This window comes from Ranitomeya variabilis, chromosome 2 (assembly GCF_051348905.1).
Source record: "Ranitomeya variabilis isolate aRanVar5 chromosome 2, aRanVar5.hap1, whole genome shotgun sequence".
Classification (NCBI taxonomy): domain Eukaryota; kingdom Metazoa; phylum Chordata; class Amphibia; order Anura; family Dendrobatidae; genus Ranitomeya; species Ranitomeya variabilis.
In genome coordinates, this window is record NC_135233.1 from 503,665,830 (window position 1) to 503,693,603 (window position 27,774).

At 43.1% G+C, this 27,774-nt stretch overlaps 1 protein-coding gene and 1 long non-coding RNA gene across 5 annotated transcripts in view; one reads left to right on the forward strand and one right to left on the reverse strand.

The window, feature by feature from the left end:
* ANO3 (anoctamin 3) overlaps positions 1-27,774 on the forward strand; it is a 704,489-nt gene that overhangs the window by 478,616 nt on the left and 198,099 nt on the right. For all 4 annotated transcript variants that reach the window (XM_077288029.1, XM_077288030.1, XM_077288031.1 and 1 more), the window contains 3 exons: positions 379-510; positions 25,816-25,922; positions 27,345-27,400. In XM_077288029.1, coding sequence (XP_077144144.1) covers positions 379-510; positions 25,816-25,922; positions 27,345-27,400 — 295 coding nt within the window. The remainder of the gene's footprint in view (positions 1-378; positions 511-25,815; positions 25,923-27,344; positions 27,401-27,774) is intronic.
* Positions 1-27,774, reverse strand: part of LOC143806954 (uncharacterized) — a 73,596-nt gene that overhangs the window by 30,401 nt on the left and 15,421 nt on the right. The window lies entirely within an intron of this gene.

Genomic DNA, 27,774 nt, shown 5'->3' on the forward strand with positions numbered 1-27,774 from the left:
CATACAATGCAGCTGGGCAAAAGTTGTTTATAATGTATCTACAATTAGCTCAGTGATGGCTCGGAACATTGACTAATTCTCCAGATAGGCTAGTCATATATATTATGAGGGAATTTAGAATTCAGATGGAGCATATGATTTTCTTTTAACATATTTGTCAAATTGATTACCATTTTCAATTGAACAGAATTTTGACTTCACAGGAATAATAATGGGAGGTAGACTCTACCAGCGGCTATAACCAGTGGTATAAATTCACTTAACATTGGTTTCAGAAGACGGGTCAAGTAGTATCTCATCTACTGCAAGTTCCTAAGATTCTCTCAGCAAGGTCAAATGTGATAAAGTTCATGGCTGTAAAACATTTATTTCTTTTAGTTTGCAGAGGAATATGAGGCAACTGAAAAGCTGGCTACCTAGAAACCCAATGAAGCTCGACAAAGAGGCCCTTCCAGATCTAGAAGAGACAGATTGTTACACGGCTCCATTCAGCCGAGCTCGCATGCACCAGTAAGTGAATTTCAGCAAAGTTGTTATGTTAAATTATACAGCTAAAGCTTCTTAATCATACTGGACTAAGGAACTTGGTACGTTTCTTGTAGAGGTATTTATTTGAAAACTTATGCCCCAGTACCAAATTGTTATATATGTGTCCTTCCTATATGAATCCTACATTAAGGGGGTTTCCAACCTCATGAAGTAATGGTATATCACTAAGATTCTAAAGTGAGGGCATAACAATAAGATATAGTTTCACTTTATGATCAGACCAATGCGACCCTGGCCAATCCTGAAAAAGAAACAATTGTAGGACAGCCATTACTTTATGAAATGGAAAACCCAAGGATAAGAAAGTTTAGAGGGGATTATGAGTCGCCCGTCAGGGCCATGGGGTACTCGTTACCGGGTCCGGTCACAATTAAAGGGGTCGTCATGGTGGCAGCGACCCGGTCCGTGGCTCTGGGTGCCCAAGTAAAAGGGATGGTCTTTAAAGGGGTTGTGGGGGTGACGCCACCTGTGGTTCTCAGTCAGAGGTGACCGAAGCTGCTTAAAGGGGTCCTCTGGGGTAATGTGTTATGATCCGGTGACTTTCGAGCCGCATGAACTTTCTCTGGAGTAGGTGGAAACTGTACTGACCGCAAAACCTAAACTAACACCGCAACTAGAAGTAGCCGTGGGGTGTGCCTAACAAACCCTAGACACCTTGACACAGCCGGAGGACTAAATACCCCTATAGATGGAAATAGGAATACTACCTTGCCTCAGAGCAGAACCCCAAAGGATAGGCAGCCCCCCACGAATATTGACTGTGAGTAGGAGAGGAAAGACACACGCAGGCAGAAAACAGGATTCAGCAAAAGAGGCCACTCTAGCTAAATAGGGAAAGATAGGACAGAATACTAAGTGGTCAGTATTAAAACCCTTCCAAAAATATCCACAGCAGATAATACAAAAAGTTCCACAATCTAACTAAAGACATGGAATGTATATCTGCCACTCCAGAGAATCCAACAAGACTGAGAAAATACTGACAATCTAAGCTGGACAAAAAAACACTGAATAGCACAGAATTATTAAGCACACAGCATGTGTGCCACAGAAACAAAACCAGACACTTATCTTTGCTGATTTGGCAGAAGGCAGATGGAACCAAACCAGGACCAAAACCTCCCAACAACCATGGACAACTGGCAAGGACTAATGAATCCTGCACGCCTAAATACCCCAGTCAGAACTGCAATCAGCAGATACACCTGACCAGGACTGCAACTCAGGGACAACTGCATTACCACCTACAACCACCGGAGGGAGCCCAAAAGCAGAATTCACAACAGTGATGGTGCTGCAGCAAAGATGGTGTCACTTCCCACAGGTGAAGCGGTGTCCCCAGGGATCCCGGTGTATTTGGCAGGGATGGTGAAAGCTGCAAATAATTGGAGGACACAGGGTTGCAGTCTTTACCTGGTTTACTGAGATGGTATTCAGCCTCAGTCCAGGGTACCAGTAACAGGTGTAGCGGGAGTCCAGGCAGCCAGAAAACAAGTAAGGATCCCTTTGGCAGGGCAAGTTAGGGGCCTTCCACTTCTGCACTGCTTTCTGGTCCCTTGCTGCCTGTAGTCCTAGCAAGGTACCATTTTCTCTCTCCTGTCCTGGCACAGGTACCTGCACAGCAGGCAGCCTGAGCGGTTCACTTGGGGTTTCTGGCACGGTGACTCCAGGCTCTAAATTGCTGCTGTGCCTCAGGTGTGGTGTGGGCAATTTACGTGTAGTCATTTGCCCTCTAGTTCTGCTGGGGGGCTTGCCCTCAGCCTCTGGCTCCCAGTACCCGGTTTCTGCACTCTGGCTCCAGGAGGCCCACTTGCAGCCTCCTCTAGCCCTGGATCTCTCCTCTGCTCCTTTCCTGTCTGCTACCAAATGTCAACTGTCACTGCCTAGCAACTGACTCCTCCTCCGGACCAGAGGGAGGAGCTCCCCTGAAGTCGGGTGTAGAGCTCCCCCTTCTGGCCTGGAGTCAGAATGTGTTGCATGTAAGATTACCTGCCAAAGGGATTCCTCCTCTCTCCAGGCAAGGCATTACCCTCACTGAGAGGAAGGCAATACCACTGTGGTACCTGAACTCCTGGGGTGCCACAATTACCTTTGCGTTTCTAAATCCCAGGTCAAGCATGTGATCACTTCTATGTTATCCTATCATACCTTTTCAACGTGCACTTGTCCTAGATCATATAACATACATGGGTTTGACTATGGGTATAAGTAGAGATGGCATGAGAAGAGAAAACAAAAGAGAATAAATTGAGCGTTATTGTGACTGGTTGACTAAAGACATAACCCCTAAAATTAGATGTCAGTCACCTTCTGTCTTCTCTTACATTAGTTCCAGAAACTCCATTACTTAAATTAAGTGGGCACCACATATAATGCACAAAGTGCCGGCCAATGTTTGTTTAAATGGAATCTGTCAGTAAGATCCACCCTTCTAATCACATGTTTAGGCATGCAGGTCTTTGAAATCTAAACACATCAACTCTTTTATATTGGCATGCCTTGGGATTCGATCCGACGGCCCTGGGGTCTTTTGTCGGCGTCTTTATCCACTGAGTTCTGCAAATGTATACGTAGGGTGGACTCCTATAACAATATCATATAACAGTAATAATATGGGGTGCAAAACCTAGTCTGTAAGAATCAAAATGAAAGAACGAAGAGAAAAAGACTAGACTAATGATGGCCTGCACAACCGCTAATTGTAAGACATAGAAAAATCTTTATTATACCTCAATTACACACTAGTAAAACCATTTAAAAACACGAGTACAAGACCAATGAACCTACACCCCTTCAGGTTATATAGACCATAGGAATAAGGCATAGAAATAATTAAGCTGGTTATGAATACATGCAATATCAATGACAGACCATGTTCTGTAGGTCTAATAAATAGGCGCATGAGTATTTAAGCAACAGTATGTCAACAGCAGACCATAAAATATTAGCATTAAGCTAAGATAATATAAGGTAGTATATCCCCAATGCTTCTCCTAGAAAATAATTACAAAATAATGTACTAAGACCATTTTGTGTGGCACTATAACAGGCACATATAATACCATACAATAAGTCTCAACATATGGAACTGTACCCCCGTAGGATGTCATGGGAGTAGATTCCCACTATATTGGAGTCCCATGCACACAAACAATATGTAAAAATGGTGCATGCACAAAGCATGAAAGAGAGAAGATGACACAATGATAGTTGTGTCACAGGTCTAAAGAGTAGCGATAATATAACCCAAACATACAACCTGGCAGAGAATCACCCGGCATAGCATGAGGACCTAAGAAGGCTGTATACGCCTATGGCTGTCAGACATAGAAGCCATAGTACCAATTCTAAGAAATAAACAGGGCTAGATCTGCCCAAGATCAAGAGCCAAAAAGAGGGGTGAGGCAAGAGCAGAGCATTTAACACAGTGCGTAGAAGTTACCGGTGTGACATGGTACATGGTACAGATAATAGAACTTAGATCCCCACCAATCTGCAGGGTATTTCAGCCACTATCACTTATTAAATATGCAGGATATGTCTCTAACATTTGTGTTTGCTTGCAGAGTTTATTCTCCATAGATCTCACAACGCCCACAGTAAGCTGTTCTCATTTCACACAGTGTATTTAGCAGGATGACATTACCATTAGGTATTTATATCCAAGCACAGATTTTATACTTGTGTTGTTATGAAACATGAGAAAGTTTTTTGGAAACATCGGAAGAAGCTGAATATTTTATTTTTATTAAATTATATTATCATTTGGCTCCTAGATAGGGTGAACTCTAAGGTTAAAGTTGTAGGAAAGATTTAGTTTAATTTATGCTTCCGTTCTTAGTGTCAGGAAGCGGTAAGATACTCCAGAAGCTCATTTTATTCTTTCCACAGAATCACCTGTTTTGTACAAATCTGACTTTTTGTCTCTTTTCTAGTTAGAATGTGCATTAAGGACATGAAGGATCCATTATGATTCAGTATGGCTTCTTCTGATCTGTTTTATGAATCTGTTAAGACAGATAGGCCGTACAAGAAAAGAAATGCCTTACATGGATAGCAAAGTAACTGTGCAGGCTCAAGTGCTGAGTTTGCTTAATAACAGGGGTGGTGGAAAGGCAAATTTGACTCGACTCTTACCCTAGCATTGCGTTGCATTCACAATTCACCAAGATGATCAGTTATCAGTAGAAAGCCATCCTTCGTGAAGGTTGGAGTCATTTTTTGCATGAAGACACGATAATTAAAGAGTAATCATCAATTTAATTTCAGTTTCATAAATCAATCGTACGTGTGAAAACTGGAAATTTTGTAATGTATCTTTATTAGAGAAATATACTGCTTTCTCCTTCCTGACTGATCATTCACTCTCAAAATTCTTAATTCAAGGGTAAAATCTGTCTTAAGTGAATTCTGATTTTCACCTTACTGAGATTTATGACAGCTGGTGCACTTAATGTTTTATGGAGAACGGTAAGTGTCATCTCTGTTAGAATTTGCAGTAGAATGTCTATGTCTGCTCTAGCTCCTCCCTATCCTCCCCATTTTCCTCTCTATAGAATTTTAAAAGCACCATCTCCTCCCTCAGTAGTGAGAAAATCAATGAATACACATTTACAGATTTTACTCACGAATTAAGGGTGAAAGATAAATCCAAGAGAAGAAAGAAACAATTTATCTGATAAGATACAAAGTTGCATATTTTCATGTGTATTATTGTTTTATGAAACAAAAACTAAAAAAAAATTATTCTTTAAGAAAAAGCCAAAAAAAAGTTAAAAAATCTTGGTTAAGAAAGCAATATTGTCGCTTTTTCTTATTAAATGTATTATTATTGGAAAAAACAACTGTTAGCAGTGGATTAATCTTTGTATTGTCCAGTGAGTATATATTTATTCAGAGACAAAGATATCATAACTGGCATTTCTTATAGCCATATTGGAGAGTTTCCGAGCATGAACAGCCATTTTAAGGTCATACCACAGCATCTCAATCGGATCCATGTTCAATCTGTAAATTTTGTATATAATTACGGATCTGCTTCACCTGTTCAGTATTCTTCTTATAATAAGACTGTTTACTTTGGTGTTCCACCCATTTTCTGATTGCTAAAGACCATAGAGAGATTTTTGTAGTTTGAAAATGAGATTCTCTTCACTATGTTTGATTTGATTTGACATTTTTGATGTCCAAAATTCTGACAAACATATTTTGTACAACAGCTATAGCCATTAGAGTCCTGAATGTGGTTTGCTTAGCACATTTTTTGGTTAATTTTTTTTTTCTAAAACCTAGGTGCATCTTATGGTCCGGTGCTTCTTATAGTCCATAAATTACAGTGGATATCTTTATTTATACCATGATTGTCTTCAGCTCTTCCATATCACTCGGCATCCAGGAGAATAATCCTTCAGTGCAACTTCTATAGAGCAAACAGATACCCAACCATAGTATAAAACAGTAAGGATTGATTTATTACCTCCAGAGTATGTTACTCACATATGAAGATAAAACAGCTGTGAAGATCTGAAGTTGTGGGTTATAGTAATCACCTGTTAGGAGTCGAGTTCCCGCTGCTGCACACGGGAAATCTCGAGCCGTGTCTGCTGCGGTCTCCCATTCTGCATCGGCCGCAGTGGAGCCTGCTCAGTGGAGACGCCGGTCCCAGTGTCTCACTGAGTCTGATACTGTGCAAAGGGTTACTGCTGTCTCTCCAGGCTCTGCTATTGTACCCTGCACTGATCTGCGGCGAGCAGGCTTTTCTGGGACTAAGTCCTGCTTTGCACACACTGAGCATGCCCAGGGTAAGATCTCTCAGTGGAGATCAAGGGTCACATGCTCAGGTACTGCAGCAACTTCCATTGGTCCTCCAGGAAGGTCCTGTACCTGATCAAGTTCTGTGGCAGCCTTCCATTGGTCCTTCTTGAAAGGTCCTGTAGGTGCTGCAGCTATATAAGGTTCTCATGACCGCACGGCCATGCGCTAGTGTCAAATATGTACGAGCTCAGTGCCAGTGTGGTCGTGTGTGTGGTCAGGGATCCGGCTGAAATAAGCCCCTAGAATGCTGGCACCTCCGGCGAGGAGTTTATGTGTGAATTCAGGGCTGGCTAATAGCCGATAGAATTCCGGCTCCACCGGAGAGGAGCAGCATGTTGGTTGGACTGCATGACCACTGTCGGCTCTACACAATAGCTGTGTCCCCTGTGAGCTAAACAGGGCACAGCGTTCTCTTTACTACGGGCTCTGTGAAGTAACAGAGTTCATTTATTCTAATCTGCTTCGCCGCCTTACTTAGCAGCAGGTTCTTTCCTGCACGGTGGATTCCAGGTTGCGAACGCACCTATCCCATCTAATAAATATATTCGGTGCATTCCGCCAACCCTAACAGTACACTAGCGCCAGTATCTGGCTAAGTAATGGCGGATGAACAGCGATTGCAGGGGTACATCCAGCTGCTGGAGGGCCGGTTGGCATCTCTTGAGCGTGCAACCTCAGCGGTGGATGTTACCGCAATAGCTGTTCAGGCTGCTAGCGTGGCTGCAGCAGCTTTACCCACTGCCACCTCTGTTCCGACTTTATCTCACCTCCCATTGCCTGAGAGATACTCTGGGGACAGTAAGTCCTGTAGGGGTTTCGTGAGCCAGTGTGGCATACACCTCGAGCTCCTGGCTGCACGTTTTCCCACAGAGTGGGCAAAGGTGGGATTCATAATCTCTCTCCTGTCAAACAGAGCGTTGGAGTGGGCTATGCCACTGTGGGAGCGTAACGATCATGTGGTGCGGAGTGTTCCTCGGTTTCTGGACACTCTGAAACAGGTCTTTGTAGGACCTCAAGTCACCCATGATACAGCGCTCCAACTGCTGGCTTTGACTCAGGGTTCAACCATGGTCAGCCATTTTGCCGTTCACTTCCGGACATTAGCGTCTGAGTTGGAATGGCCAGATAAAACCCTCATTCCCGTATTTTGGAGGGGGCTGGCTGACCATGTGAAGGACGCTGTGGCCACTAGGGAGATTCCCGCCACACTGGAGGAGCTCATAGCTGTATCAACTCGCATAGACCTTCGTTTTCACGAGCGAAGGTTGGAGCGAGCCCAGTGTAGGCAGAGGTTTCGGCTGGCTCCCACTTTCGCCAGACCTTTGGAATCTCCAGTCCAGGCGTCCGAGTCACATGATGCCATAGAGATGACACAAGCGGGATCCAAGTCCCAGTCCGCTCGTGCACTTAAGGTCTGTCATGTTTGCCGGCAGTCAGGACATCTTGCCTCCAAGTGTCCTCAGAGGTTGGGGAAACGTCAGCATCTAGTGGCAGTTGGAGGAGGTACACTAGACATGGCGACGTTTGCCTCTAAGTTGTCCTTCAAGGGGACAATTACCATAGGCCCATCCACTCTTATGGTAGAGCTATGCGTGGACTCTGGGGCAGAGGGTAATTTTATGTCGGAAAAGCAGAAGTCCAGCGTGGGTGATGTCCATAAAAAATACTTTTTATTCCATTTTTGTTAAAAGCACATAAATCCAAAGTCAATCTTCATATCCATAGACACAAAAACGGGTGATTCAAACCAGTGACAGTCACAGGCTTAAAGTGCATTAAAATCAAACGCATTTCAACGGTCTTGCCGCCTTACTCATTGTGATAAAAATAAAATGAAAGAGGGCTGCCATATAGGACTAGGCCCATTAGGTTACACCCCCTGATCTTGCAGACAACAGAAACAGGGCAACACCTACAGGTAATTTGTGAGTTTAGCCTGAAATTTGCATGTACAAATACTATGCTTAAGGCAGGAGAAAGAAAGAAAAAAAACAAACAAACAAACAAACAAAAAAAAAACATATATGCAAGAATTATAACTTATCAATCATAATAATTCATAAGATCCTGCCGGATATTCATGCCTAGGGGGGCTCTGGACTTAAGTTGATACATCCACCATATCTCTCTGTTGGTTATTTTTCTTTTTATATTTCCCCCTCGAAATGGAGCTTTAACCCTTTCAATCCTGCGGACCTCCAATGAGCTGACGTCCCCATTGTGTTTATGGATGAAGTGTTTGGATGCAGCAGAGCTCTTATGGGTGATTTTATTCACGGCATCAGACAGGTGCCTCCTTATTCTCACCTTCAGGGGACCCCCTGTGCACCCCACATATTGCTGGTCACAGGTGCTGCAATTAATCAAATACACAACATTGGAGGTGTTGCAGTTAATGTAGTGGTTAATTTTGTACGTCTTTTTAGTGACAGATGAGTGGAATTCCTTACTGTTCACCATATATTTACAGCAGGTGCAGATATTGTGCCCACACTTGTATGTGCCTTTAGTACTGAGCCAGTTTTCTTTCTCTTTTAACCTTTTGTCCTCACTAACAAAGAGGCTGGGGGATAAGATGTCGTTCAGACTAGGGGCTTTTTTAGCGATATAGCGCACTGGTTTGGACAGGATTTGGTTCAGCTTTTTATCCTGGCTCAGCATAGGGATTCTTTTTCTGATGATATCAGTAATCTCTTTGAACTGAGGGCTGTATGTAGTGGTGAAGGTGATGTGCTCCTCACTGGACACACGGGTATATAGTATCCCGATCTATATCCTCCACAATGCTCTCAGCCCTCTGCAGCATCCAGCTGGGGTAACCCCTATGAGCCAGCCTGGCCTTCACCTCCCTCTTACTCCGGTCATAGACTTCCTTGGTGGTACTGTTCCTCTTAAACCTGTAGAGTTCCCCCACAGGTATGTTTTTTATTACATGTCTCGGATGACATGATTTGGCATGTAATATGGAATTAGTCGCGCTACGTTTCCTGAAAGGGGAGATTGTGATGAATGAATCTGAATTTAGATCTAAAGTGACATCTAAAAAATTAATGTTTCTACCACCAATTGTATGGGTGAATTTCAAATTCATTTCATTATCATTCATATATTTGATAAGTTCAGGTATCAAGTCCGCAGGTCCCTCCCATATGAGGAGCAGGTCGTCCAGATAGCGCCCCAGCCACCTAATATAGGGGGAGAAGGGGTTAACATGTGAAAACATGAACAAGCTCTCCCAGGCTGCCATATACAGGTTAGCGATAGATGGCGAGAACCCTGCGCCCATCGGGGCTCCGCAAACCTGCAAAAAAACCTCTTTGTTAAAGGAGAAGAAGTTATGTTTGAGGAGAAAGTCCACAGAGGAAATCAAAAATTCCTGTATAGCCGGAGTGTAGTCGCCGTAGTCCTGGAGATGTCTCCTCAGGATGGAGATAGTCAAATCATGCATCAGGGAGGGATATAAGGCCTCCACGTCACAGGAGATGAAGATACAGTCTCCAGACCATTCAGTCTTATCCAGGGAGGAAATCAAATGCTTTGTATCTTTTATGTAACCTGGTAGTCTAGAAATCAGTGGTTGCAGATACATATCCACCCAGGTACTGAGGTTTTCACCCATGCTTCCAATCCCTGCTACTATGGGTCTGAATGTAGGAGGGAAGACCTCCTTGTGGATCTTAGGCAGGGAATGGAAGATGGGGATTATAGGGTGTTCCACAAATAAATCCTCCGTTTTTTATCCAGTGCCCCTATAGCAAAACCCTCAGAAAGCAGATGTTTTAGTTTTTTCTGGAACAGTTCAGTGGGATCATGCTGTAGTCTCCTATACGTGCTGCTGTTATTCAGCATCACCATGTTCTGCTGGACATATAGACCTGCATTCAGTAGGACCACAGCTCCTCCCTTGTCCGCTCTTCTGACCATGAGATCCTGGTTGCCTCTGATCTCCTCCAGAGCTTTCCTTTCTGTTTTACTCAGATTGGGTCTGTTATGTTTACATGAGGATTTTTTCTTTAGTTCTATCAGGTCCTCCTCTATGCATTCCTGGAATGAATCCAAGATGTTAGGTCTTGAACTGACAGGGTAAAAATAGGGTTTTTTTGATTTATAAGCAGAGTTTAGATTTTTGATGGATTCTATAGATTCACTCTCAAGGGTCCTCAGGTCACTAATGGAGCAAAGTTCCTGGAAAGTCCCTATTTCACCCACTGTGGTCTGGTCACTCTGTGTGGTCAGGTTCTGTATAGTACCCTGATCAGATTTTTCCTTGAAAAAGGGGCATTTTAAAGTCAAATTTCGAACAAATTTATTTACATCTAGTAATGTTCTGTACATATCAAATTCATTTGTAGGGGAGAAGGTGAGACCTTTAGATAGAATGTCCATTTGGATCTCACTAATTAGATAGCTGGACAAGTTAATTACCACATTTTTCTCGCCTTCTTTTGCCTCTGTGGATATCTTCTTGTTGCTATGCTTCCTGCCACCCCTTCTCCTGCGTCTCGTCCGTTTTTTGGAGGCTCTTGAGTCTTTCCCAAATCTTTGGTCACGATGAGGGGTAAATCGTTGTCTTTCATAGGAGGAATCAGACGTATTTCCTGAGGTGTACTCGTCTGAATTTTCATGAGACGTCCGTATCAGAGAAGTTAACCCTTCTTTGTTGGTAATTCATCTGTCCATTTCTATTACTCCATTTCAGGATTGAACTAGGTGATTTATATGGTGCACGTCTTTTTTCATGCCAGTCATATACCTCATTACGAATATAGTCCTGATGGTCCCGTTCAAATTTGCTTTTTTTAGTTTGGGTAATATATTCCTCCAGTTTGCTGAGATTTAATTTAATAGATTTCATCCATTCATCATATTGTTTCAGAGATGAGTATACTTTTAAAGAGTTTTTAGTCTCATCAATTTGTTCATGAACTGAAGCTAAAACTTTCTCTTCCTCTTGAACAATAAGTTTCATAAGCTGAATGGAGCAGTTATCCAGGACCTCATACCACGATTTCTCAAAGCCATCAGAGAAAGTAATGGTAGCTTTCTTCTTAAGTCTGAGTCCCCTTGGGATCATGTTTTTACTGATATATGCATTCAATGTGGTAAAGTCCCACCATGTTTTAAGTTCCCTTGTTTGTAATTTTTCCAATAGTTTCATAAGGGTATCAAGTTCACATGATTCCTTTGTGTAGTCAGGTTTGGTTCTTGAAAATATTTCCTGTGCCTTATTCCCTCTAGCTGTAAGCTCTTCCTCTAGTGATTGTGTGGTGTGTAGTCCTTGTACTGTGTCCACATTAGAAGCCATATGTGACATTTTAGTCAAAGGTAACCCGTGTGTCTCGTTCAGTATATTATGATGGAAGATTGTAATTGAGAGGGGAGCAAGATCGCACTAAATATCAGAAAAGAAAAAGCAACGAAGATCAGCTCACCTCCTCTCAGTCCCAGCGCACGGATCATGCAGTGCTGCAAGTAGTATTTAGGAAAAGCAGAAGTCCAGCGTGGGTGATGTCCATAAAAATACCTTTTATTCCATTTTTGTTAAAAGCACATAAATCCAAAGTCCAAGTGCAGCGCCCCAGAGTCCTGGTCGTTGCAGTACTGATGCTCCGCCGCTAAGGGGAGTGTTGGTACGTCTGATGGCACTGATGGAGTTCACCTGACCAGGTATACACTTCACAGTCTGGCCTCCAGGGGGAGCTAAGGGTGCTATGTATTAGGCCACTCCTCACAGTCTGGTAAAACTGGGGGTTAGATAGGAAGTTGGACAGAAAGCTGACTGGGTTGGAACCAGGCAACATCCTGTGGCAGAGGGTGTTGCAGGGGAAGATTCAGGGGGGTCCCTGTCAGGGGTGGGATCCTGACAGAGGCCTAGCGAACAGAAAGAACGTTACGGGACCGCGCCTGCACTTCATTGCGGCGGTACCCCAAGAAAGGACAAGAAGCAAGGTTTATTGTGAAGAGTGAGAAACGAGATTAACGCAACAAGGAGATAACACCAGTAGGAGTCGTGCTGTAAGACCGAGGCAACATCCTACTGAGGCGCGTAGCCGGTGGCCGGAACGCCGAGGAAGTATTGAGCTCCAAGCCTTACTTCAAACCAATGGCAGGACAGTCAGTTATAGGCGGGCTGTCTCACCTAAATCACCTAAGCAGACATAGGGGGCGACAGTTGGAGAGGGGCAACTCTAGGGTCCCGGAAGAACTCCAGGCCTACCCGTCATACGGGTGCGTCCTAGCCATATCATCTGGGGGACGGAGAAGAACATCAGAATCAGTTGTGAGGGAACTTCAGAAACAGACACAACAGTTGTGAGGACTATCTCGTGGTGCTCAGCAGGGAAGGACTACAACACACAAGCGCTAAAAAGAAGGCACAGATTTCCACCTGCAAAGGGAACTCTGGAGGTGCCATCGGACCGGCCAGTCTCAGACAGCCCTGTTAACCGTACTCTGGATTGAGGATCCTGAAGCCTTCAGTAAAGAGGTAAAGAGACTGCAACCCTGTGTCCTCTTTATTCATCGCACCCTGCACCACACATTATCACTCTCAGCTTTTACTGGACGCCCCTCAGCAGGGTCACGGGCCAGGTCTAGCCACCATGACAATCCCAGAACCGAGACAGAGAGGCTCGGTACCGGGTACCCCTCGGCCCTGCGACTGTGGGGGAGCTCCACATCTTCATATCTATAGACACAAAAACGGGTGGCTCATAGAGGTTACCCCAGCTGGATGCTGCAGAGGGCTGAGAGCATTGTGGAGGATATAGATCGGGATACTATGCTGAATAAGGCTAGTAATAACCGTGTGTCCAGTGAGGAGCACATCACCTTCACCACTACATACAGCCCTCAGTTCAAAGAGATTACTGATATCATCAGAAAAAGAATCCCTATGCTGAGCCAGGATAAAAAGCTGAACCAAATCCTGGCCAAACCAGTGCGCTATATCGCTAAAAAAGCCCCTAGTCTGAACGACATCTTATCCCCCAGCCTCTTTGTTAGTGAGGACAAAAGGTTAAAAGAGAAAGAAAACTGGCTCAGTACTAAAGGCACATACAAGTGTGGGCACAATATCTGCACCTGCTGTAAATATATGGTGAACAGTAAGGAATTCCACTCATCTGTCACTAAAAAGACGTACAAAATTAACCACTACATTACTACATTAACTGCAACACCTCCAATGTTGTGTATTTGATTAATTGCACCACCTGTGACCAGCAATATGTGGGGTGCACAGGGGGTCCCCTGAAGGTGAGAATAAGGAGGCACCTGTCTGATGCCGTGAATAAAATCACCCATAAGAGCTCTGCTGCATCCAAACACTTCATCCATAAACACAATGGGGACGTCAGCTCATTGGAGGTCTGCGGGATTGAAAGGGTTAAAGCTCCATTTCGAGGGGGAGATATAAAAAGAAAAATAACGAACAGAGAGATATGGTGGATGTATCAACTTAAGTCCAGAGCCCCCCTAGGCATGAATATCCGGCAGGATCTTATGAATTATTATGAATGATAAGTTATAATTCTTGCATATATGTTTTTTTTTTCTTTCTTTCTCCTGCCTTAAGCATAGTATTTGTACATGCAAATTTCAGGCTAAACTCACTAATTACCTGTAGGTGTTGCCCTGTTTCTGTTGTCTGCAAGATCAGGGGGTGTAACCTAATGGGCCTAGTCCTATATGGCAGCCCTCTTTCATTTTATTTTTATCACAATGAGTAAGGCGGCAAGACCGTTGAAACGTGTTTGATTTTAATGCACTTTAAGCCTGTGACTGTCTCTGGTATGAATCACCCGTTTTTGTGTCTATGGATATGAAGATGGACTTTGGATTTATGTGCTTTTAACAAAAATGGAATAAAAGGTATTTTTTATGGACATCACCCACGCTGGACTTCTGCTTTTCCTTCATAATACTTGCAGCACTGCATGATCCGTGCGCTGGGACTGAGAGGAGGTGAGCTGATCTTCGTTGCTTTTTCTTTTCTGTAATTTTATGTCATCCGCTTACGCCCAGTGTCACGCAATACCCCTGGTGATGCTCGCCAAACCAGTAACCGTTTGAGTGGTAAATGGGTCGACACTACCCTCACAGATTACCCACCAAACCATTCCTTTCACTCTTTCTGTGTCTCCATCACATCAGGAGATTATCTCCCTATTAGTCATTCCTGAGGGAATTGATGAGGTCCTGTTGGGGATATCATGGCTACGCTATCATTCTCCTCATGTAGTGTGGTCCTCAGGGAAAATTTTGGGATGGAGTAAATCCTGTGAGGGTAGATGTCAGAGGGAGTGCATTCAGGTTGCTACTACAGAGGTACCAGCAGATCTTTCCTCTCTCCCCAAGCACTATTGGCCTTATGCGGACGTGTTCTCCAAAATGGCTGCGGAGACCCTTCCGCCTCACCGCCCCTATGACTGTCCTATTGACCTCTTGCCTGGTGCTGAGCCTCCCCAGGGTCGAGTCTATCCTTTATCTCTCCCGGAGATGGAGGAAATGTCTCAGTACATCCAAGAGAATCTGGCAAGAGGATTCATTAGGAAGTCAGTGTCACCTGCAGGGGCTTGGTTCATCTTCGTACTGAAGAAGAGTGGAGATTTACGTCTACGTGCATAGACTACAGGGGTCTTAACGCCATCACCGTTAAGAACAAGTACCCATTACCCCTAATATCTGAGCTTTTTGATAGGCTACGGGGAGCAAGGGTATTTACAAAATTAGATCTGCGGGGTGCTTACAACCTGATTCGCATCCGTGAGGGGGACGAATGAAAGACAGCTTTTAACACCAGGGATGGGCACTATGAATCACTCTGGTGATGCCCTTCGGGCTCTGTAATGCCCCAGCCGTTTTCCAAGACTTTGTGAACGAAATCTTTTGGGATATGCTCACTACCTCGGTCGTAGTCTATCTGGATGATATTCTCATCTACTCTCCAGATATTGACTCCCATCGGAGAGATGTTCGCAAAGTCTTTGAAATCTTACGGGCAAACTCCCTCTACGCCAAGTTGGAGAAGTGTGTGTTTGAGCAGGAGTCCTTGCCTTTTCTTGGTTGTATCATCTCTGCCCAGGGTTTGGCTATGGATCCTGCCAAGCTACAGGCTGTGATGGACTGGCAGGAACCCAATTCACTTAAAGCGGTGCAGCGCATTATGGGGTTCATTAATTACTATCGTCAGTTCATCCCACACTTCTCAACTTTGGTAGCTCCCTTGGTTGCCCTCACCAAGAAGGGAGCAAATCCCAAGTTGTGGTCAGAGGATGTCTCCAAGGCCTTCCTCTCGGTTAAGTCACACTTCGCTAGTGCTCCCATTCTACATCGCCCCGATGTAGATAAGCCATTTATCATGGAGGTGGATGCCTCATCCGTTGGTGCTAGAGCAGTCCTTTTCCAAAAGGATGCTCAAGGTCGGAAGCATCCATGCTTCTTCTTCTCCAAGACCTTCACACCGGCGGAGAGGAATTATTCCATCGGGGACAGGGAGTTGCTAGCCATGAAGTTGGCTTTCTCAGAGTGGAGACATTTCTTGGAGGGAGCTCGCTTTCCCTTCCAGGTTATCACTGACCACAAAAACTTGGTATATCTACAGACGACCCAGCGGCTGAATTCTCGCCAGGCTAGATGGTCCCTGTTCTTCTCCCAGTTTCATTTTACTCTTCATTTTCTCTCCGGGGAGAAGAACATTCGCGCCGACGCTCTCTCCCGCTCCGTAGTGTCATGTGAGGAGGAGGAGGAGCCTCGGCTTATTGTCCCTTCTGAGAGCCTGACAACTGTAGCTCCGGTTTCGCTAGAGTCTGTGCCCCCGGGCAAGACTTTCGTGCCAGCGAATTTGCGACTGGAGGTTCTCTCTTGGACATCCAAGCTTTTGGAGAGAACGTGCTGGTGGCCTCATATGGCCCGTGATGTCGGGGACTATATTCGGGCGTGCGTTTCCTGTGCCTAGAATCGGTCTCCTCGGCAATGGCCTGCTGGGTTGCTTTACCCCCTACCGGTGGCAGACAGGCCTTGGGAAATGGTCGGGATGGACTTTGTGGTGGGCTTACCCAAGTCCCGTAGCTGCACCGTTATCTGGGTTGTCACCGATCATTTCTCTAAGATGGTGCACTTGGTGCCGCTTCCACGGTTACCTTCTGCATGGGCCTTGGCGGCGTTATTCATAAAGCACATGTTCCGTTTACATGGAATGCCTGATAAAATTGTCAGTGACCGGGGTCCCCGAGTTCGCGTCTCGGTTTGGAGAGAGCTCTGCCGTTTACTCAGCATAGATTTGAATCTCTCCTCTGCATACCATCCCGAGACGAATGGGTTGGTAGAGAGGACCAACCAGACTCTGGTGACATACTTGCGACATTTTGTCTCTGCTAGGCAGGATGATTGGGCATCTTTGCTACCTTGGGCGGAATTTGCCGTGAACAAGGCCGTAGCCGATTCCACTAGGCAGACTCCTTTTCTCCTTAATTACAGCCAGCATCCGCGTGTCCCTGTGCCCATGCCCGTGTCATCCACTGATTCTAGGGTGGCAGACTGGGCGGTGGAGGCACGTGACATCTGGGACCGCACACAGGATGCCATCCGGGCCTCCAAGGAGAGAATGAGGGTTTCTGCTGATACACACCGGCGCCCCGCTCTGACCTTTGCTCCTGGCGACTTAGTGTGGCTCTCCGCCCCTTAACATCAGGCTGCGAGTTGAGTCTGCTAAGTTTGCACCTCGCTACATTGGCCCGTTCAAGGTTCTGGAACAGGTCAACCCTGTGGTTTACCGTTTGGCTGTGCCTCCATGTCTTGGTATCACCGACACTTTTCACGTTTCCCTCTTAAAGCCCGTTCATTTGTCCCGGTTTTCTGAGTCATCTGCCGGGACATTGGGTTCATCTTCAGATAAGTTTGAGGTGAATGCTATCGTGGGGTGCAAGGTGGTACGTGGCAAGAAATTTTATCTGGTGGACTGGAAGGGTCACGGTCCAGAAGATAGAACCTGGGAACCTGTGGAGCACATTCGGGCTCCGCTGCTCATTGCAACTTTTGAGCGTAGCAAGGCTCAGGGAGGGGGGGCCCTAGGAGGGGGGTAATGTTACGAGTCAAGTTCCCGCTGCTGCACAGGGGGAATCTCGAGCCATGTCTGCTGCGGTCTCCCATTCTGCATCGGCCGCAGTGGAGCCTACTCAGCGGAGACGCTGGTCCCAGTGTCTCACTGAGTCTGATACTGTGCAAAGGGTTACTGAGAGCTATGGACTATGCTCTACGTTCAGTCATTCTATAGCCTTTAGTAAGTGGTCAGCTCCTCACAACAGCGCTTTCAGAATTTTTAAAGGTTCATAAAAAAAGCGCCCTTTTGTATCTTGCCGGATCCAGGGTTTCGCCCTCAGAGCTTTGTCAGCAAGCTAAACAAGGTGTGCTTTTATGGATTTTTAAAATATCTTAAATGGAACCTGAGATGTAAAATATCACTGTTAACCTGGTGAAATGGGGTAATCTGCAGGTTAATGGTGTTCCAACACCATGCGGCGCTAGTACTGCAAGCATCGCTGCTGGGAGGAGATGAACTTTATTCCCTCAGGCAGCATTCGGCTTCCTATCATACAGTGGCATCCAACATGGTTTCAGTCACTTTTCTGTGCACTGAGAGCACGGTAACCTTGTTCACGGCACTGACTGACAGCATGTTCAACACTAGGACCCGCTGTTAGTCAGTGCCAGGGTGCTGTGACAGTTACTGTATACTGAGCAAGAGGGGATTATAGGGAGATAAATGGGAAGTGCAGACTTCTGAGTGTAGTAGTTTCCAAAGGTGTGTACTCAGTGTGAATCCACTCACCTTTTTGGTGTCTTGATATACTGTGTATAGATCCAATCCATGGATCACTCCATTCCTCTTTCCAATCAGTTTGCTGCAGAGATCTGGGAACTGATGAGCGCACTAAACAGTGCTTTCATAGGAGATAACACTTTATAAATATTTTTTCCAGCAATACGTGCTCCTGAAGGATGATGATGGAACTCGATGTTCTGATTCAAGGATGATTTTTATTTCAAACTAAAATACAACCGGTTTCGACTTCTTAGAGTCTTCCTCAGGTATAATGTCATGCATATAAACAGATTTTTCTGAACACATTTTATAACAGATATCCCTGCATGTCATTTTGGGTGGGGGCTGAAAGATCTGTTTTTCTAATTACCTTTAGGTAGTAAAAAAGTGCTTATTGTTGTGGGGTCAACAATGTTGTGGCAGCTCCAGGATTGCTTATGTTATAATTTAGTGAAAGGCTACGGTGGCCATTTTACCCAAAACACAATAAGTCATGTGTTTTATTTACATACGAGAAGGAGCTCTTATTGGATAAGGAATAATTTTACAACTGCATCCCTTTTACCTTGTCAAGGATTCAGTGAACCTTACTGTTGAAATTGGGTAAACATTTGTACATTCAGTAACAGGTACAAAGGATGATTTTTAACTCTTCTGTTTTACACAGTCATTGTTCTGCGTCCGCTATTATTCAAATTATTTATTAATTATATAGAAGACAGGATTAATAATGTTGTTTCCATTTTTGTAGACGGCACCAAGCTATGTAGTATAGTGCAGTCTATGGAGGCTGTACATAAGCTACAGACTGACTTTAACAAACTGAGTGTTTGGGGATCCACTTGGCAGATGAGGTTGAATGTGGATAGATGTAAAGTTATGCATCTGGACCCTAATTTGCAGGCGCCCTATGTTCTAAGGGGAGTAAAACGAGGAAAGTCACTTGTATAGAAGGATCTGGGTGTACATGTAGATCACAGTCTAAATAAAATATCAGTTATCTTATTCTATGCTGGATATTGTCATCTATTAAAATTGGTATGAACTCGCGAGTCAGGGATATAATGCTGCCACTTAAAAACCATAAGTGATATCTCATCTGGAATATACAGTTACGTTTTGGACACCAGGTTACTGAAAAGACACATTGGAATTAGAAAAGGTACAAAGAAGAGCCACAAAACTGATAAGGGGCCAGATCTTCGTTTTGAGGAAAGATTAAAATAATTACATTTATGTACTCTGGGAGATAGGAATAACTTGTACAAGTATATAAATGGCCCAAAAAGTATAGTCAAAAGTAGTTTCATGTAATCCCCCTCAAAAAACAAGGTGTACTCGCTCCGTCTCGAGAAAAAAACATTTAATCTCCAGAAGGGGCAGACCTTCTTTACCATAAGAACTATTAATCTGTGGTACAACCAACAATAGGAGCTGGTCACAGCGGGAGCCATCAATGGTTTAAACAAAAGGCTTAACTGCTTTATTAGAAGAAAGCCAATCGACTTTCGGGATTGAGAGGCAATGACCTGCTCTGTAGAACAGACAGGATCATGCATTATGGTTGTGCCTATACCCCAGTCCCTCTAGCTTTTCTCATCCCTCAGATAAACTTGATGTGCATGTCTGTTTTTAACCGTACTAAATTTATAACTATGTAACTAAGTTCAATCAATGTTTAATTAAATACTAATCTTTTAGTCTCTTAATTCCCTTGATAGCTTACTAAGCAGCTTCAATATTTCTAAGCGCATATTCATTTCTCTGTGGGAACCCAAAAGTCAAAAATACAAGTTCAGCATGTTCAGGAAATAGTCCAGTACTCCACACTCTATTCTTTTCTTTTGGGGAGGTTACCTAACTTTAATTTACTTGATAGTTATTAGAATGGATGTGATTGATTGCCTGAATAAATATGTATTAATATACTGTATATTAATGTACTCCCTTCTCCTACTGTCAGAGTTGCCTTCCTTGTAAAACAGCAGTCTCTTCCATGTAGATAGAGAATGAGTGTAAGGCCGGGGTCATAATACAGACGAGTGCTATATGAGAAAACATCGCATAGCTCGCGGACCAATATTAATCTATGGGGCAGCTCACATCACCGTATTTTTTCTCAGACGTATTCAACGTGCGTGTGAAATCACAGCATGCTGTAATTGTACTCGGTACTCGTATATCGTCCGAGACTCACCAATGCAAGTCTATGGGTCCGATAAAACCTCGGACACCACACGGACCATTCATCTATTTGCGACAAATACGCGCACATTTTCCTCATTTCAGCCCATTGAGCAATTAAATTCAATGGGGAAAACCAGTGAGAAATGTAAAGCCATACGCATGTCATACGGATGTCATATGGATGCATAGGTGCGAGAAAATCGCATCATCGCATTGCAAACGCATTACACATGGATGACCATACGGATAACACTTGTGCGACTCTCGGCAGGGAGACCCAGACTGATTTTTGATATGTTTCGTGTGACCCCGGCCTAAAACAAATAATTCACATAGATTTCATTTTGAGCAGATTTTAAAAAAATCAACATTCATTTCTGAATGTGATATCTTAACTATTTAGATTGGCCCATGCAACCATGCCTTCAGATGTGGCCTATTTAATTTTTACACATATGTTAACCCTTTTCCGATGTTGAGGGTAATAATATGTCCACATCGGACTCCCTTCGATGTGGGCTCCGGCAGTGAGCCCAAATCTTTCCAGGCACATGTCAGCTGTTTTGAACAGCTGACATGTGCCTGGAACAGCCTCAGGTGGAATTGCAATCCACCTGCGGCTACTATCCCATTAAATGCCACTGTCAAACGCTGGCAGCGGTATTTAACATGCACTTCTGGCAATAACACCGAAAATCCACCCATCGGTGACCTCCATCACATGATCGCGGGTCACTGATGGGTTGGCATGACAACCAGAGGTCTCCTGCAGACCTCTATGATTGTTACTGCCGGATTGCTATGCATGATCATCGCCTGTTTGTAGCAGAGCCGATCGGGCTATGGCAGCTTCTAGTCTCCCATGGAGAACATTGAAACATGCCAAAAGTAAAAAAAAATGTTTTTAAAAATATGAAAAAGTTAAAGTAAGTTCAAATCACCCCCCTTTTACCCCATTAAAAATAATAATTAAAAAAATCAAACCTACACTTCTCTGGCATTGCCGCATTCAGAATCGCCCTATCAATAAAAAAAGGATTAACCTGATCACTAAATGCATAGCGAGAAAAAAAGTCAAAACGCCTGAATTACTTTTTTTGGTCACTGTGACAATGCATTAAAATGCAAAAATGGGCAATCAAAAAATTGTTTCTGCACGAAAATGGTATCATTCAAAATGTAAGGTCGGCACGCAAAAAAAAACCCAACGTTAGGGGTCGAGCTCCCGCCTCTGCACAGGGGGAATCTCGAACCATCTCCGCTGTGGTCTCCCATTCTCCTCCAGCTGCAGTGGAGCCTGCTCAGTGGAGACGTCGGTCCCAGTGTCTGGCTCAGTCTGATACGGTGCCGATGATTACTGCTGCCTTTCCAGGCTCAGCCATTGTAGCCAGTACTGGTCAGCAGCAAGCATACATCTCTGGGACAAAGTCCTGCTTTTCCCCTTCTGAGAATGCCCAGGGTAAGACCTCTCATTGGAGGTCGAGGTTTACATGCTCAGGTACTGCAGCAGCTCCCATTGGTCCTGCAGGAAGGTCCTGAAGTTGCTCAGGTATTGTAGCAGCTCCCATTGCTCCTCTAGGAAGGTCCTGAAGTTGATGCAGCTATAAAAGGTTCGCATGGCCGCACGGCCATGCGCTAGCATTAACCTAAGTTATGAGCTCAGCGCCAGTGTGGTCATGCTTGCATGTGGTCAGGGTTCGGCTGAAATAGGCCCCTAGAATACCGGCACCTCCAGTAAGGAGTTTGTGTATGTAGATTCAGGGTTTGGCTGAAATAAGCCCCTAGAATATCGCCACCTCCAGTGAGGAGTTTTGTGTGTGATATGCTGACTGCATGACCACTGTCGGCTCTATTAGGTAGCTGTGGTCCTCTATGAGGTTAACAGGGCACAGCGTTCTCTTTCTCAAGCGAATCTGTGAAGTAACAGAGTTCGCTTATACCACCATATAGTACTGTCTTTTACTAGCAACAGGTTCTCTCCGGCACAGTGGACCCCGGGTTGCGAACGCACCTACTACTCAATATATATATATGTATATACTCGATGTGTTTCGCCAACCCTAACACCCGAGATCATGAAAAATGGAGATGCAACGGGTATCAGAAAATGGCACAATTTATTTTTTTTAACAAAGTTGGGCATTTTTTCACCTCTTAGATAAAAAAGAACCTATATATGATTGGTGTCTATGAACTTGTAATGACTTGGAGAATCATAATGGATTGTCAGTTTTAGCATTTAGTGAACATAGTAAAAAAGCAAAACAAAAAACAACTGTGAAATTGCCCTTTTTTTGCAATTTCACCACACTTGGAATTTTTCCCATTTTCCAGTACATGATATGTTAAAACCAATAGTGTATTTCAAAAGTACAACTCGTTCCGCAAAAAATCAAGCCTCACATGGCCATATTGAAGGAAAAATATAAAAGTTATGGCTCTGGGAAAAAGAGGAGCAAAAAACGAAAAGCAAAAATACCTCCGATCATGAAGGGGTTAATAGCCTTTAATTTCAACTATTTCTTGGAAGATAGTTACATAGTTACATAGTTAGTAAGGCCGAAAAAAGACATTTGTCCATCCAGTTCAGCCTATATTGGAATATAATAAATCCCCAGATCTACGTCCTTCTACAGAACCTAATAATTGTATGATACAATATTGTTCTGCTCCAGGAAGACATCCAGGCCTCTCTTGAACCCCTCAACTGAGTTCGCCATCACCACCTCCTCAGGCAAGCAATTCCAGATTCTCACTGCCCTAACAGTAAAGAATCCTCTTCTATTTTGGTGGAAAAACCTTCTCTCCTCCAGACGCAAAGAATGCCCCCTTGTGCTCGTCACCTTCCTTGGTATAAACAGATCCTCAGCGAGATATTTGTATTGTCCCCTTATATACTTATACATGGTTATTAGATCGCCCCTCAGTCGTCTTTTTTCTAGACTAAATAATCCTAATTTCGCTAATCTATCTGGGTATTGTAGTTCTCCCATCCCCTTTATTAATTTTGTTGCCCTCCTTTGTACTCTCTCTAGTTCCATTATATCCTTCTTGAGCACCGGTGCCCAAAACTGGACACAGTACTCCATGTGCGGTCTAACTAGGGATTTGTACAGAGGCAGTATAATGCTCTCATCATGTGTATCCAGACCTCTTTTAATGCACCCCATGATCCTGTTTGCCTTGGCAGCTGCTGCCTGGCACTGGCTGCTCCAGGTAAGTTTATCATTAACTAGGATCCCCAAGTCCTTCTCCATGTCAGATTTACCCAGTGGTTTCCCATTCAGTGTGTAATGGTGACATTGATTCCTTCTTCCCATGTGTATAACCTTACATTTATCATTGTTAAACCTCATCTGCCACCTTTCAGCCCAAGTTTCCAACTTATCCAGGTCCATCTGTAGCAGAATACTATCTTCTCTTGTATTAACTGCTTTACATAGTTTTGTATCATCTGCAAATATCAATATTTTACTGTGTAAACCTTCTACCAGATCATTAATGAATATGTTGAAGAGAACAGGTCCCAATACCGACCCCTGCGGTACCCCACTGGTCACAGCGACCCAGTTAGAGACTATACCATTTATAACCACCCTCTGCTTTCTATCACTAAGCCAGATACTAACCCATTTACACACATTTTCCCCCAGACCAAGCATTTTCATTTTGTGTACCAACCTCTTGTGCGGCACGGTATCAAATGCTTTGGAAAAATCGAGATATACCACGTCCAATGACTCACCGTGGTCCAGCCTATAGCTTACCTCTTCATAAAAACTGATTAGATTGGTTTGACAGGAGCGATTTCTCATAAACCCATGCTGATATGGAGTTAAACAGTTATTCTCATTGAGATAATCCAGAATAACATCCTTCAGAACCCTTCAAATATTTTACCAACAGTAGAGGTTAGACTTACTGGCCTATAATTTCCAGGTTCACTTTTAGAGCCCTTTTTGAATATTGGCACCACATTTGCTATGCGCCAGTCCTGCGGAACAGACCCCGTCGCTATAGAGTCCCTAAAAATAAGAAATAATGGTTTATCTATTACATTACTTAGTTCTCTTAGTACTCGTGGGTGTATGCCATCCGGACCCGGAGATTTATCTATTTTAATCTTATTTAGCCGGTTTCGCACCTCTTCTTGGGTTAGATTGGCGACCCTTAATATAGGGTTTTCATTGTTTCTTGGGATTTCACCAAGCATTTCATTTTCCACCGTGAATACCGTGGAGAAGAAGGTGTTTAATATGTTAGCTTTTTCCTCATCATCTACAACCATTCTTTCCTCGCTATTTTTTAAGGGGCCTACATTTTCAGTTTTTATTCTTTTACTATTGATATAGTTGAAGAACAGTTTTGGATTAGTTTTACTCTCCTTAGCAATGTGCTTCTCTGTTTCCTTTTTGGCAGCTTTAGTTAGTTTTTTAGATAAAGTATTTTTCTCCCTATAGTTTTTTAGAGCTTCAATGGTGCCATCCTGCTTTCTTTTTACTGTTAATTGCCTGTCTTACTTCTTTGTTTAGCCACATTGGGTTTTTCCTATTTCTAGTCCTTTTATTCCCACAAGATATAAACCGCTTACAGTGCCTATTTAGGATGTTCTTAAACATTTTCCATTTTTTATCTGTATTCTTATTTCTGAGGATATTGTCCCAGTCTACCAGATTAAGGGCATCTCTAAGCTGGTCAAACTTTGCCTTCCTAAAGCTCAGTGTTTTTGTGACTCCCTGACAAGTCCCCCTAGTGAAAGACAGGTGAAACTGTACAATATTGTGGTCGCTATTTCCTAGATGCCCGACCACCTGCAGATTTGTTATTCTGTCAGATAATATTTATATTAATAAAATTAATAATATTATAATAAAATAAAAAATAAATATAAATAAATATAAATAAATATAAATAAAATTAAATATTTATACAATAAAAGATAATATTTCCAGGTGTTAGATCAAGAAAGTTTATAGTCTGGGAGTTACGACAAAAGAATTAACCGAAAGCACAAAAAAATGAAGTTTAAGGGCATACAAAATGGTGACCACTTTAACAATCACAATGCAGTGCCTCTGGAAGGAAGCTCCTACCTAGGTTCTCTCACCATGTAGCAAAAGAGGTAGAACCACCTGGGGCTCGTCTACTTCTAAAGGCATCATGACAGCAGCATGGGCCACCTCATATGTCAAAAAGGAGCCTAAAGCACCTTCAAGTAGGCCATGAGAGCTGTTTTCAGACTGTTCCACGTGTGCAAGGAAAATTTTTGGAGCTGGCGTGGTTCTGTTACAGCACATACTTTTTTAAGTTAACATTAATTTTATATTTCAGCATGTCTTCCATTAAGCTAATTTTCCAGAACTATATTTAGGAGTGTATTTCTTTATTGCAAATCTGTCAAGGTCTAAAACAAAATCTGATTAAAGATTTTTTTTTTACAGTTTCACAATAAACAACAGAGACTCATTCTTTAGTAACTCTACAAGAAGCCGCATTGTTCATCATGTCTTGCAGAGGACAAAATATGAAGATGGAAAGTCAAAAATGGGTGAGTTGTCTATGTTTTCATAGAGGTGAAAACAATATTGTCTCAGTATACTGTATTTGAGACAGTAGTAATTGTTTTACATAGTGGCCCAGTCTTGCATTATCCTACCCCCTTTTCTTATTAGGTGGCTAGAGCCTACTCAAAACAACCACTCTGTATAAGACTATAAATAATTTTAAATATAAAGGTAGAATGGCACCAGACCGATGTTAAATAGTAGCAGTTTTACCGCAATGTGATGAGGTTTGAGAAATGCGGCGTTAGTGTGTTACACTCTGTGGAGCTTGCTTGCTCCGTTGAAAAGTCCAGAAACAGGATTTTTTAGGAATCACTTATGGCATGCGATCGTAAACAGCTTTGGGAGGTGCTCACGATAGTAGTAATCCAAATCAAAAATATACGAAGAAAAGAACGTGGCACTCACCCAAGTCTTGCTGTGAATAGATGTCCTTTATTCAAATTGTACAGACATTAGCACGATGTGGAGAAGCGGCTGGTGAGAACAACGGTGCAAGAGGAGGAAGAGGGACGACGGCCGTTTCGCGCTCATGCGCTTCAACGGGTCCAGGACATCTATTCACAGCAAGACTTGGGTGAGTGCCACGTTCTTTTCTTCGTATATTTTTGCTATAAATAATTTTATTTAGGTGCTTCCTATCACAAAAATTACCTCCAAAAATGAAATACTCCTAAATGGATAATTTTTACTAGGGGTGAGCAAATTGATTAAATGTTAACCAAATTTGTGTTTAATTTTTTGAACTTGTCAAATTCGAACAATTTGTAATTTAGTTAGCACAAATTATTAAAATGGCATCTGATATATTACACATTGCAGAAGATTGCATCAGACAGAGGATCTCATATGACCTCGGGCACATGCTGACTTGGCTTCTCTGTAATGCCTTGCAGCAATCACATCACATGGTATAGCACAGGCAATCAGAAATGACTTAGCCTGTATAAAAGCAGAAGCAGGTAATGCAGCAGCCATTTTGTGGTACATCTGGCTAGTGAGTGGATATCACAGCTTACAGCTTAGCCATAGAGATAGTGAGAGCTCTAAAACACTGAAGAATTTGTACAGACAGTGTTTGACAGGACAGCAGTAATGAAAATTAGTATGTGGGAATACGGTATCAAACACATTTTTCAGGACAATCGGATGCATTGGATTTGCAGCAAATGAATTTGCAGCAAATGTAATATTTAGAAAAAAAATGGCAGATCTGACAAATTAGAATATCAAAACATTTGTTTATCTATAATAGTTTAGTATTGTACGTTTGCTAATATGCAGTTAAGCCATAAATTGTTCACATAAAATTCACATTGTATAGATTAAATGAATTATAACATTTCTATTAATTCAAGAAAACAAATCTGCAGTCTTAAATGCCAGTAACATTTCCTTTGTCTTAGGAATCAATAGGTTGCTTGGCAATGGGACGTACGAAGCAGCGTTTCCACCCCACGAGGTCAGACTATCTCTATGACTATTATTTATTTTCTTTTACCAATTTATGTTTCAGGTTTGTTTTGTAGTAATTTGATAAACTGAAGCTAATAAAGATAAAATTGTGCCCAAAACAACCAGAACTGTATATAAAGTGAAACCTCTACAAGACTCATCATGACCTTCTTCAAGACCTTTTGCATTGCAATGTTCTTAGCCTGTGCTACAATGATGTCAGGCTCGTGGATGGAGAACACATATCCTGTATTTAATCAGTTCAAGACTGGGCCATTTTGATACTTTTGGTTTAAAGAGCTATAACATTTTACTTGTTCAGATATGCTAGTAATTTTTTTGAATTTTTGTGATACATTAAGCTTCATTTTTATATTACTC